Here is a 14,278-nt window from a genome sequence, read left to right as displayed (position 1 = left end):
CAACAAGGAATCATGTCTTTTTTGGCTTGCCCCTTTCCCTGGAATTCTCTCCCCTTATGCTCCATCTGGAGCTTTCCTACCCTAAATTCAGCTCATCCCTGAAAATATTTATCTGAGAAAGCCTTCAGCTTATGCCTTGATGCTGACAGTTCATTAACTCCTGCAGTTTTTGTTCCCTCCTTTTTTCTCTCTTGCAATTTCTGCCCTTTCCTACTGTAAATGGTGTTCCTTCTTTTATGTATTTTAACCTAGCAATTTTTTTTATTGTACACCACTTTATTATCTTTATTACTATTATTTGTTACATTTGTACCCCACATTTTCCCACCTATTTGCAGGCTCATTGTGGCTTACATAGTACCGTGAGGCGTTAGTCGCCTCCGTTGATGAAACAAATACAAAGTGATGTTACTATCAAAGAGGTTCATGTGTTACAAACACATTAGGAGAATCGTAGAGAAGAAGAGTTAAAAAGCGTTCATTATGGCTTTGGTTTCGTTGTGTTGCTTGGTTCAGGCACCTGAGTTGGGTCAGTAGGGTATGCCTTTTCGAACAGGTTGGTCTTTAGTGATTTCCGGAAGCTAAGGTGGTTATCCTGCTTATAATCGAACGAGAAAAACACCCAAGTTCCGACCTAAATCGGGAGATGGACGTTTATCTCACAAAAATGAATAACGCGGTACAATCGAAAGCCGAACTTGGACGTTTTCAACTGCACTCCATCGCGGAAGCGTACAAAGTTGACGGGGGGGTGTCGGAGGCGTGGTGAAGGTGGGACTGGGGCATGGTTATCACCCGAACAGAGATGGGCGCCTTTCGCAGATAATGGAAAAAAAGTATGCGTTTGTAGCTAGAATTTAGGGCACTTTTCCTGGACCCTGTTTTTTCACGAATAAGGCCCCAAAAAGTGCCCTAAATGACCAGATTACCACCAGATGGAATCGGGGATGACCTCCCCTGACTCCCCCAGTGGTCACTAACCCCCTCCCACCACAAAAAAATGATGTTTCACAACTTTTTATTTTCACCCTCAAATGTCATACCCACCTCCCTGGCAGCAGTATGCAGGTCCCTGGAGCAGTTGTTAGGGGGTGCAGTGGACTTCAGGCAGGTGGACCCAGGCCCATCCCCCCCTACCTGTTACAATTGTGCTGGTTAATGCTTAGTCGTCCAACCCCCCCAAACCCACTGTACCCACATGTAGGTGCCCCCCTTCACCCCTTAGGGCTATAGTAATGGTGTAGATTTGTGGGCAGTGGGTTTTGAGGGGGATTTAGGGGGCTCAACACACAAGGGAAGGGTGCTATGCACCTGGGAGCTCTTTTACCTTTTTTTTTGTTTTTGTAAAAGTGCCCCCTAGGGTGCCCGGTTGGTGTCCTGGCATGTGAGGGGGACCAGTGCACTACGAATCCTGGCCCCTCCCACGAACAAATGCCTTGGATTTATTCGTTTTTGAGCTGGGCACTTTCATTTTCCATTATCACTGAAAAACAAAAACGCCCAGCTCACAAATTGTCGAATAAAACATGGACGTCTATTTTTTTCGAAAATACGGTTCGGTCCGCCCCTTCACGGACCCGTTCTCGGAGATAAACGCCCATGGAGATAGACGTTTTCGTTCAATTATGCCCCTCTATATGTTGTTTTTATGGCTTTGAGGAAAGGTGGTACATTAAATGAACCATAAACTATACTTACCAAGGCAATTCAAACTGATGTACAGAGATATAAAGTGACTAAGATACGTGGAGGGGCATAATTGAATGGGGTGCCCAAGTTTTCCTGAGGACGTCCTCGCAGGACCTCCCGGCGAAGGGGCGGGGAAACCAATATTATCGAAACAAGATGGGCATCCATCTTTCGTTTCGATAATATGGTCGGGGACGCCCAAATTTCAACATTTAGGTCGACCTTAGAGATGATCGACCTAAATGTTGAGATGGTCGACCTTAGAGATGGTCGTCCCCGGTTTTCAGCCATAATCGAAACCGAGGTCGCCCATCTCAAAAATGACCAAATCCAAGCCCTTTGGTCGTGGGAGCCAGATGTCATAGTGCACTGGTCCCCCTGACATGCCAGGACACCAACTGGGCACCCTAGGGGGCACTGCAGTGGACTTCACAAATTGCTCCCAGGTGCATAGCTCCCTTACCTTGGGTGCTGAGCCCCACAAAACCCACTCCCCACAACTGTACACCACTACCATAGCCCTAAGGGGTGAAGGGGGGCACCTACATGTGGGTACAGTTGGTTTGTGGTGAGTTTTGGAGGGCTTACATTTACCACCACAAGTATAACAGGTAGGGGGGGGTGGGCCTGGGTCCGCCTGCCTGAAATGCACTGCACCCACTAAAACTGCTCCAGGGTCCTGCATACTGCTGTCATGCAGCTGGGTATGACATTTGAGGCTGGCATTGAGGCTGGCAAAAAAAAAAATTTAAGTTTTTTTTAGGGTGGGAGGGGATTGGTGACCACTGGGGGAGTAAGAGGAGGTCATCCCTGATACCCTCCAGTGGTCATCTGGTCAGTTCTGGTCAGCCTTTTCACGGCTTGGTCGCAAGAAAAAATGGACCAAGTAAAGTCGGCCAAGTGCTCGTCAGGGACACCCTTCTTTTTTCCATTATCGGCCTAGGATGCTCATCTCTTAATCACGCCCCAGTCCCGCCTTCGCTACAGTGCCGACACGCCCCCGTGAACTTTGGTCGTCCTCGCGACAGGAAGACGTTGAGGATGCCCAAAATCGGCTTTCAATTATGCCGATTAGGGCGACCCTAAGAGAAGGATGCCCATCTCCTGATTTGTGTCTGAAGATGGGTGCCCTTCTCTTTCGAAAATAAGCCTGATCGTGAGTTGGTAGTAGAAGCAAGATTAGAACCTAAATGCATTTGCATAAGATTCATAGATGTGGTACAAACTTTTTTTCTGTATGGCAATGTGGTTTGATATGTAGATATTGGAGCAATATGGAATTAATTATTTCCTGTTAGCCCTTGAACTCTTCTTCTGGGTTGTCTGGAAGAAGTTGAAGGATGAGTATCTCTCACATTAGTCTAGTGATTGCTCTGTCACAAGGGGGATAGCAATCCATTGGAGATGAAAGAACATCATCTAAGGAGTACTGGGTAGATGATATTTTACTCATAATCCTGAAAAAGAAAGAATTTTTTTTTGCCAAGGGGTTACATGCATAAATTTGAGAAAATGTGGCTATTTTTTTCAAAATTGATGAGAAGTTGTTAGTTACATGGGGCAACTGAAGGTCGTCAGGCTGCCAAATGGGTTGTTGAAACTGTATGCTTACTCTACACAAAAATGCCAACTCCTTGGTTTGTTTTATTCTGTTTACACTGACTTACTATTATTTTATAAAATGGTCGCAATAATGAAATGTCTTTAGAAAAAAATAACAACTGTATTGACTCCCAGCACTTGTTTTCCTTCGTGTAATAGGCCTATTTTTTATATTTTGTATATGCTGTAGTCTCTCATGCATTACAATTTTTATTTATCGTTTGTTTTTTCTTTCTTCTTTTTTAGCGGATCCAGTAGTCCGGATAGAAGGGAACCCCTACTGCTGTTACTTCAATTTCAGCCCTAAGATCATGTTCACTAGAGTGCTGAAAGCCCAACTGTGGGTCTACTTGCGTCCCATCCACCACACAGCCACAATATACCTGCAGATCCTGCGTCTCAAACCCGTGACAGAAGAAGGAAGCCGCCATATCCGAATCCGCTCGCTCAAAATTGACCTGAACTCCCGCATTGGCCACTGGCAGAGCATCGACTTCAAGCACGTGCTGCAAAACTGGTTCAGACAGCCGCAGAACAACTGGGGTATTGAGATTAATGCCTTTGACCCCAACGGGAATGACCTGGCTGTCACCTCCCTTGGCCCTGGGGCAGAAGGACTGGTGCGTAATTGCCTACTAAACAATTAACATGGTGGCGTGGGGGGAAGCAGGGCAAAGATAAAAACATAGATAAGGCCGATCCAATCTACCCATCCACATAAACTATTAATCTCCCTTAGAGATCAACCCATGCTTTCCTGAATTCAGATACAGGTCTTATCTCCACATCCTCCACTGGGAGGCAGTTCCACCATAATTTCTGTAAAGAAGAATTACCTTAGATTACTATCATCTTTCACCTTGTTCCAGAGCTTCTTTTCAATTGAAAGAGGCCTGCCTCCTATGCATTTATGCCCTGGAGATGCTGAACATAGTGACATAGTAAACGACGACAGATAAAGTCCTGCATGGTCCATCCAGTCTGTCCAACCGTCACATTCATTATTGAATCAACAATCCAATAGTATTACAACATTTTACTTGCTAAATTCACCTTACAATATCTTCCTCTCCCCCTCAAGCACTTGCACTCATGGCATACAATATGAATGTGGTATAATACTCCTTCTTGATACTGATCTGTTCTTTGCCATTTTCGGGGCTCAGACTGTAAGAGTCTGCCCAGTACTGCCCTATTTCCCAATTACTGGAGTTGCAATCAAAAAGCTATCAGGAATAGGGTTTGAACCAACATAGACATACATCCATTGGATCTTACGTCCAACGCCTTAACCATTTAGCCATCCCAGTTAAATGTCTCTATTATATCTCACCTTGCCTGTCTTTCTTCCAAAGTGTACATATTGGTATCATTCTTTCCTTCTGTTCTCATACTGCTGGTCATTCACTGGACTTATGTTTTCTGGACTTGAATTTTTTTTTTTTTTTAAATAACCATACAGTGGCTATTTCTAAGTCTCCGGTGCCTTGGGCTGGTGGTTGGGAGGCAGGGGTAGTGCTGGGCAGACTTATATGGTCTGTGTCAGAGCCGGTGGTGGGAGGCGGGGATAGTGCTGGGCAGACTTATACGGTCTGTGTCAGAGCTGGTGGTGGGAGGCGGGGCTGGTGGTTGGGAGGCGGGGATAGTGCTGGGCAGACTTATACGGTCTGTGTCAGAGCTGGTGGTGGGAGGCGGGGCTGGTGGTTGGGAGGCGGGGATAGTGCTGGGCAGACTTATACGATCTGTGCCAGAGCCGGTGGTGGGAGGCGGGACTGGTGGTTGGGAGGTGGGGATAGCGCTGGGCAGACTTATACAGTCTGTGCCAGAGCCGGTGGTGGGAGGCGGGGCTGGTGGTTGGGAGGCGGGGATAGTGCTGGGCAGACTTATACGGTCTGTGCCAGAGCCGGTGGTGGGAGGCGGGGCTGGTGGTTGGGAGGCGGGGATAGTGCTGGGCAGACTTACAGTGGGGGAAATAAGTATTTGATCCCTTGCTGATTTTGTAAGTTTGCCCACTGACAAAGACATGAGCAGCCCATAATTGAAGGGTAGGTTATTGGTAACAGTGAGAGATAGCACATCACAAATTAAATCCGGAAAATCACATTGTGGAAAGTATATGAATTTATTTGCATTCTGCAGAGGGAAATAAGTATTTGATCCCCCACCAACCAGTAAGAGATCTGGCCCCTACAGACCAGGTAGATGCTCCAAATCAACTCGTTACCTGCATGACAGACAGCTGTCGGCAATGGTCACCTGTATGAAAGACACCTGTCCACAGACTCAGTGAATCAGTCAGACTCTAACCTCTACAAAATGGCCAAGAGCAAGGAGCTGTCTAAGGATGTCAGGGACAAGATCATACACCTGCACAAGGCTGGAATGGGCTACAAAACCATCAGTAAGACGCTGGGCGAGAAGGAGACAACTGTTGGTGCCATAGTAAGAAAATGGAAGAAGTACAAAATGACTGTCAATCGACAAAGATCTGGGGCTCCACGCAAAATCTCACCTCGTGGGGTATCCTTGATCATGAGGAAGATTAGAAATCAGCCTACAACTACAAGGGGGGAACTTGTCAATGATCTCAAGGCAGCTGGGACCACTGTCACCACGAAAACCATTGGTAACACATTATGACATAACGGATTGCAATCCTGCAGTGCCCGCAAGGTCCCCCTGCTCCGGAAGGCACATGTGACGGCCCGTCTGAAGTTTGCCAGTGAACACCTGGATGATGCCGAGAGTGATTGGGAGAAGGTGCTGTGGTCAGATGAGACAAAAATTGAGCTCTTTGGCATGAACTCAACTCGCCGTGTTTGGAGGAAGAGAAATGCTGCCTATGACCCAAAGAACACCGTCCCCACTGTCAAGCATGGAGGTGGAAATGTTATGTTTTGGGGGTGTTTCTCTGCTAAGGGCACAGGACTACTTCACCGCATCAATGGGAGAATGGATGGGGCCATGTACCGTACAATTCTGAGTGACAACCTCCTTCCCTCCGCCAGGGCCTTAAAAATGGGTCGTGGCTGGGTCTTCCAGCACGACAATGACCCAAAACATACAGCCAAGGCAACAAAGGAGTGGCTCAGGAAGAAGCACATTAGGGTCATGGAGTGGCCTAGCCAGTCACCAGACCTTAATCCCATTGAAAACTTATGGATGGAGCTGAAGCTGCGAGTTGCCAAGCGACAGCCCAGAACTCTTAATGATTTAGAGATGATCTGCAAAGAGGAGTGGACCAAAATTCCTCCTGACATGTGTGCAAACCTCATCATCAACTACAGAAGACGTCTGACCGCTGTGCTTGCCAACAAGAGTTTTGCCACCAAGTATTAGGTCTTGTTTGCCAGAGGGATTAAATACTTATTTCCCTCTGCAGAATGCAAATAAATTCATATACTTTCCACAATGTGATTTTCCGGATTTAATTTGTGATGTGCTATCTCTCACTGTTACCAATAACCTACCCTTCAATTATGGGCTGCTCATGTCTTTGTCAGTGGGCAAACTTACAAAATCAGCAAGGGATCAAATACTTATTTCCCCCACTGTATATGGTCTGTGTCCTGAAGAGGACAGGTACAAATCAAGGTAGGGTATACACAAAAAGTAGCACATATGAGTTTATCTTGTTGGGCAGACTGGATGGACCGTGCAGGTCTTTTTCTGCCGTCATCTACTATGTTACTATGTAAGGGGACGCGGAAGGCAAAAAAGTGTTTCTTTGATGAAGCTATAACTAGGGCATCATCTTCCTCTTAACAGCTATTTTAAACAGCAAAGAACTTTACTACTATAGCTTCTGTGTTACCTTTGTGTGACATTTCACGTCAGGAGTTTGCTGATTTCTTTCACAAGGACGTACAGGATATTGCAAGTTCTTTTAATAATTTAATTTTGCCTCCTGAGCAGTCTGGCGGTGTGATGAACAAGTAGTTAGACTTCTCTACAATTCCTAAGGAGCAGGTAAAGTCTGATGAGTAAGTTGAATCCTTCACGCTGTTCCTTGGATAAACGTTCCCTGGCAATTATTGAATCATTGAGAACTGACTTGTTGTTTCCTTTAACTACTATCATGAGCGAGTCGCTATCTGAGGGGATTTGAAAAAGGCTTCTGTTCATCTTTTGCTGCAGGGTGGTGCACTTGATCCTAAACAAGTTGTGAACTATCGTCCTATCTCAACACTGAAGTTCTTGGCATAAATGTGGGAAAGGCTTGTATTTGATCAATTGTACAATTTCCTTAAACTGAATGATTTACTTGATATATGTCAATATGGTTTTAGATCTAAACATTCAACTAAAATATTGTTGGTGTCTGTATTTGATTTTTTACATGCTAGATTTGAGCGAGGTGAGGAATGTTTAAGGATTTTCTTGAATATTTCCACGGCCTTTGATAGAATTCACCCTAAAATTTTACTAAGTAGGTTATAATCATTGGGGATTCAGCATTCGGTTTTAGAGTGGTTCCATTCGTTTCTCTGAGAGTGTTGTTTTCGTGTTTGTTTAGGTGAGGAAAATTCCGTTTGGATTCCTATTACTGCAGGTGTGCTGCAAGGATCCACTTTCTTGGCTATACTATTTAATATCTATTTGGTCCCGATCTGTCATGTTCTCTCTAGTCTGGGTGGTCAATATTGACTTTTTGCTGATAAAGTTCAGGTTTTTTTCCCCAGTAAAGTGTTCTGTTTCTGATACTCTGTCTTTTTTGAAGATGTGCTTGCAAACATCAGGATCCTGGTTTAGCACCAATAGGCTGAGGTTGAATGAAGGGAAAATATAGATATTGTTTTTGTTGAATCATTCAAATCTTGGGCATTGGTCCGATGCAGTAAGCTTTGCAGATACTGAGATAGAGTCTAATAGAACCCCAAGACACCTACACTCTGAAGCAAAAACTAAGTTAACATTTCTAATTTGCAATTTGAAAGTTATCAGGAAGGCCTTTTTTAGGTTGAGATTATTAAGGCATTTGAAAATATTATCTGAGGTGAATTTCCAGACAGTTTTGCACTTTGGTATTATTGGTGCTAGATTATTGTAATTCTTTGTACTTGGTTCTTTCTAAATTGATGATTCAATCTCTTCAGCTTGTGCAAAATGCTGCTGCTAGGCTTCTGAGAGGATTGTCGAAATTGTATCACATTACTTTGTCTTTGAAGGAATTGCACTTGCTTTCTGTATTTTGGTGAAATAGGTTTAAGGTGTTGACCTTGATTTTTAAAGCCTTGAACAATGATGCATCCTTGGCTTTAGCTTAATCTTTAAGATTGTATCAGTCATCTCACTGGTCTGAGTTCTTTGGATAAACTTTTATTGGACATTCCTTCTTTTAAGTGCATTAGGCTTGCAGCTAACCATTCAGCAATACTTCAGCTTGCGGGCAGGGCTATTTGGAACACTTTGCTTGTGAGCTCATGTGTGATAACTTCGATCCTTCAGTTTAGGAAACAGTTGAAGTCAATTCTTTTTGCTCAGGCCTTTTCAATCTGAGTATTTACTTACTGCCATAAGATATTAGTCTTGATGAAGATGTATTCGTTTAGTGATTCTTTGTTGTAGTTGTGTGTATTCTGCAATGTTTTTTGTGTCTTTCACTGTGTATGTTCCAGATGTATACTTCCTAGGACAACTGGATAGTGCAGTTTAAAAATGTTTTAAATAAATAAGTCTATCTCCCTATTCTTTATGATGAAGACCGCTGACCATTTTGGTAGCCATCTTCTGGACCAACTCCATCCTGTTTATAGCTTTGTGAAATTATACACAGTACTCTAAATGAAGTTTCACAAGACACTTATACAGAGGCACTGTCACCTACTGTTTCCCACTGTCCTGTCCTCTTCCTATGCATCTAAGCATCCTTCTGCTATTGGTTGCTGCTTTTACTGTTTGGCTATCTTAAAATCATCAGAAATAATCACCCTCAAATCCCACTCTTCCTTTGTGCATAGAAGTACTTCACTCCCTATACTGTACTGCTCACTGTTTTTTTTTGCAGCCCAAATTCGTGACCTTGCATTTTTTTAGCATTCAATCTTAGCTGCCAAATTCTAGACCATTCTTTGGTCTTCACTAGATCACATCTCATGTTATCCATGTATCATCCACCAAGAGGCAACTTTTACCAGACAGCTCTTCTGCAATATCAATTACAAAAATGTTAAAAAGAACCAGACCAAGAACTGGTTCCTACTGCACACCACTGGTTAACACCCTGTTCCACAGAATGAACTCCATTTACTACTACCCTTTGTCACTTCCACTCGACCAGTTTCTAATCCACTTAGACACCTATGAGGTACCATATTAAAGGCTTTGCTGAAATCTAAGTACACCACATCTAGTGCTCCCCCTTGATCCAACTCTCTGGTCAAAGAAATCAGATCCATCAGACAAGATCTAAATCTAGTAAAGCCATGCTGCCTTAGGTCCTGCAATCCATTAGATTCCAGACACCACACGGTTGTCAGCTTTATAAGTGTTTCCATTTACTTACCCACCACAGAGGTCAGACTACCCTGTAGTTCCCAACTTCCTCTTCTGCTTTATTAATAGGAGCAAGATATGTCTTTCTCCAGTCCTCTGGGACCACTCCAGATCTAAAGAAGCATTGAAAAGGTCAGACAGCAGAACTACCAGAACTTCTCTAAGTTCCACCAATACCCTTGGTTGACAAGTGCAAAGTGATGCATGTGGGTAAGAGGAACCCGAATTATAGCTACGTCTTGCAAGGTTCCGCGTTAGGAGTTACGGATCAAGAAAGGGATCTGGGTGTCGTCGTCGATGATACGCTGAAACCTTCTGCTCAGTGTGCTGCTGCGGCTAGGAAAGCAAATAGAATGTTGGGTGTTATTAGGAAGGGTATGGAGTCCAGGTGTGCGGATGTTATAATGCCGTTGTATCGCTCCATGGTGCGACCGCACCTGGAGTATTGTGTTCAGTACTGGTCTCCGTATCTCAAAAAAGATATAGTAGAATTGGAAAAGGTACAGCGAAGGGCGACGAAAATGATAGTGGGGATGGGACGACTTTCCTATGAAGAGAGGCTGAGAAGGCTAGGGCTTTTCAGCTTGGAGAAGAGACGGCTGAGGGGAGATATGATAGAAGTGTATAAAATAATGAGTGGAATGGATCGGGTGGATGTGAAGCGACTGTTCACGCTATCCAAAAATACTAGGACTAGAGGGCATGAGTTGAAGCTACAGTGTGGTAAATTTAAAACGAATCGGAGAAAATTTTTCTTCACCCAACGTGTAATTAGACTCTGGAATTCGTTGCCGGAGAACGTGGTACGGGCGGTTAGCTTGACGGAGTTTAAAAAGGGGTTAGATAGATTCCTAAAGGACAAGTCCATAGACCGCTATTAAATGGACTTGGAAAAATTCCGCATTTTTAGGTATAACTTGTCTGGAATGTTGTTACGTTTGGGGAGCGTGCCAGGTGCCCTTGACCTGGATTGGCCACTGTCGGTGACAGGATGCTGGGCTAGATGGACCTTTGGTCTTTCCCAGTATGGCACTACTTATGTACTTATGTACTTATGTACTTATGTACCCCATCTGACCACTTTGTTTTGTCTACTTCTAGTATAGCTAGCTCCTCATGATCACATTCGTCTGACAATCATTCAAGGACTACCTCCCTTCTATTCCTATTTGTCTTCTGTGATCCTACTCCCAGCCCTGTATCTGTGAACATTAACAGAAATATTTCTTAAGCAATTCCTCTTTATCCTTATCAGCTTCTACATATTCCTCCCATCCACCCTTGAGTCTTACAGTGCCATTTTTGCACTTCCTCTTATCACTACCATCTAAGAAATGTCTTGTTGTATAATTTTACTGTATTGGATATTTTTTTCTTTCATCTGCATCTTTGCTTTCCTGATTACTTTCCAGCTTCTCTTAGCTTTTCCAGATTGTTGCCCATCTTCCTCTTTCTACAATCTCTTGTAGTTTATGAAGGCTAACCTGTTTTTCCTTCCAGTGACTTCTTTTAATAACTAGAACAGCTTCCTTTTCCTCTTACTTTTGTTTACTTTTCTTACAAAAAAGGTTTCTTAATATTAAAATAGCTCCTTCCAGTTTTGCCCACTGCTTGTCTACTCCCTCCAGATATCCCATTCAGCTAACTCCTCGTTGAAGAAGTATTCCTCCATCTTGATAAAATTTGTTTTTTGAAGTGTACAACCTTCACTTTTGAATGAACTTGCTCTATGCATGTTTTAATGCTGAATCACAACATCCAATGATCACTTGATGCCCTTTATTACATCATAAACACTCTCTCCATTTGTAAGCAGTAGGTCCAGTATGGCTCCATCCAACATGGGTTCCACTATCATTTGCTAGGACAGTTCTCTCTGTAGGCAACACTACAAGGATGTCCCATCCAACATCCAGCATATTGAAATTACCAATCAGTAGTACTTATCCTTTCATAGTTATATTGTGAATGTCCTCAAATCTCTGCCCACTTCCTCAGTCTGTGAAGAAGGCCAGTATATCACACTAATGTAAACAGATGTTCCATTCCTTCTTCTAGATTAACCCACTTAGGAACTATAACAAAATTGGTTCCATTAAATTCTCACCTTCGTTACCCTCCCTCTTCCCCTAGTCCCAGTGTCTTCTACTGTGAATGTTGTTAACAGTTTAAAACTCCTGACTTTCAGATAAGAAAGCTAAACTCTTAAAATAAGTTACATCTGATTTTTGCAAAGGAGAGTCACCTGCATTGTCTTCAGAAATATAGCTTTGACTCATTTACAGACTAAGTACCTATCCTCTAAAGTGTTTTCCATACATAGAACCTTCTACGTCAGATCAGTTACTCCCACATTGAGTTTTGGATTGGTGGGGGTTAGATATGTTTAGCTTCCTGTGCCACTCACACAAAATGTTAGTTTGCTTCCTGTTGTGTTTATGGTGAATACTGTAGTTCGCACCATAATTCTAGCTATATAGTAGCCCTCCATCTATATATCATATATATGGCTCTCTCTCTCTCTCTCTCTTGATATCTGTTTCTGTACCTTCCTTAATGACCAATTTTTTTTTTCTGGCTTTACCTTGCTGCAGCACCCATTCATGGAGTTACGTGTCATGGAGAGCAACAAGCGTTCAAGGAGGAACCTGGGCCTGGATTGTGATGAGCACTCCACTGAGTCTCGCTGCTGCCGCTACCCACTCACTGTAGACTTTGAGGCCTTTGGTTGGGACTGGATTATTGCACCCAAGAGATACAAAGCCAACTACTGTTCAGGCCAGTGCGAGTATATGTTCATGCAAAAGTACCCTCATACTCATCTAGTGCAGCAGGCTAATCCCAGGGGGTCTGCTGGACCCTGCTGCACTCCCACAAAGATGTCCCCAATTAATATGCTCTATTTCAATGATAAACAGCAAATTATTTATGGGAAAATTCCAGGCATGGTGGTTGATCGATGTGGGTGTTCTTAAAATATCGGATCAGCATCCTTCAGTCAAACCTATCTTTCCCAACACCACTACACATACCTTTGCCCAACCAAAACCCTGGAAAGAAAAAGCATTTAAAAATAATGATAAAGAACAATGTCAAGTCTTCTAAGAAAAAAAGTAAAATAAAAATATGTGCATTGTGCAATAAGTAGAAAGGCAAAATGAATGAAAATTCCATTGCAAAAAAAAAAATCCTTCTCCTCCCAAGTCAGCTGGAAAAAGAACTACATCCTCCTCCCCCAAACCACCATACTTCCCTCCGAGTCCCCCTCTCTCTCTGCCCCAAAAGGGATTAAATCATTACACAACAAATCTTAAGGACTGCAAACCTAACCACTAAAGTAAGGAACGCCACAATACAACCTTCCTGGGGTGGAAGGGGAGAATGGAGAGAACTGGACAGACTTTTAAAAACGTTTACAAACAAATATCAAAGTGAAACAAAAAAAAACAATTCTGAAAGCATCTTATGAAACATGTGTTTCTTTTAAGTTAAAGTGAAGTTTGTTGTGGAGTTATAGACTAAGGTAATATGTTGTTCTATGAAAGAGTGTATGAGAGAGAAAGCATTCTTTCCTTCGTACTTTATATTTTATCTGTTGTGTTGTTTCTGTTTTATCCCTTTGCTTTTGCTTCTGGAAAGCCTGGCTGCCCTTTTTGGAAAGAAATGTGTCCTCTGAGGAATGGGTGCGGGAGGGAAAATATTTTTAATTTATTAAAAGATGAAATGTAAAGGAAGTTGCTTTGTGAGGCCAACATATAAGATACCAGATAGATCTTTCTCTCTTGCCCAAGAAGCCTAAAGTTGAAGTTCTGAGGGGGCATAATCTATTTACTATCTTACGATCATTAAAAGGGCTCTTACATAGAGTCACTGTTTTGAGGGAGCATGACTTATCATCCCAGGATTACTAAAGTGTTCCTGCAGTCTTGCTATTGACTAACCAGTTTCGAGGGAGCATGGCCTAACACTATTACATGATTATAAAAGGCATCCCGCACTCCAAGTTTCAGCTTCTGTACAAGAGAGTGTGTGACCTCTCACAAGTTTAAAGGGATCACAAACTCTTTCTGTAAACATAATTTTAAGTGAGGAATCATTGTTTACTCAAAACTGTTTAATGCTGACATTTCTGCAGTCTCTAGAACAGGGGTGGGCAACCCAGTTGGGTTTACAGGATTTCCCCAATGAATATGCAAGAAATCTTATTGAATAAAATGAAGGTAGTGCATGCAAATAGATCTCATGAATATTTATTGGGGAAATCCTGAAAATCCAACTGGGTTGCGGCCATTGAGAACCGACGTGCCCACCCTTGCTCTGGGAATTTTCTTCCTTATTTGGTGAGATCTATAAGCTCCAATCCGATTTTCAGTCTTCCAGTGAAAACAAATATGAGGGAAAGTTCTTTATATATTGCTCAGAAAATACATAGGCATATATTATGGGCAGAATTAGCAAACATTTGAGCTACACACTCTGCAAATGGCTACCT

General features: G+C 42.9%; 1 protein-coding gene across 1 annotated transcript in view; it reads left to right on the top strand.

The window, feature by feature from the left end:
* Positions 1-12,844, top strand: part of GDF11 (growth differentiation factor 11) — a 177,359-nt gene extending 164,515 nt beyond the window's left edge. The window contains exons 2-3 of the mRNA XM_030194696.1: positions 3,538-3,911; positions 12,381-12,844. Coding sequence (XP_030050556.1) covers positions 3,538-3,911; positions 12,381-12,761 — 755 coding nt within the window. The 3' untranslated portion in view covers positions 12,762-12,844. The remainder of the gene's footprint in view (positions 1-3,537; positions 3,912-12,380) is intronic.
* The last annotated feature ends 1,434 nt before the right edge of the window (positions 12,845-14,278 follow it).

The sequence above is a fragment of the Microcaecilia unicolor genome, chromosome 3 (genome assembly GCF_901765095.1).
Source record: "Microcaecilia unicolor chromosome 3, aMicUni1.1, whole genome shotgun sequence".
In the NCBI taxonomy this organism is placed as follows: Eukaryota; Metazoa; Chordata; class Amphibia; order Gymnophiona; family Siphonopidae; genus Microcaecilia; species Microcaecilia unicolor.
Note: the sequence above shows the minus strand (reverse complement) of the source record. Positions and strands in the feature narration are given on the sequence as shown.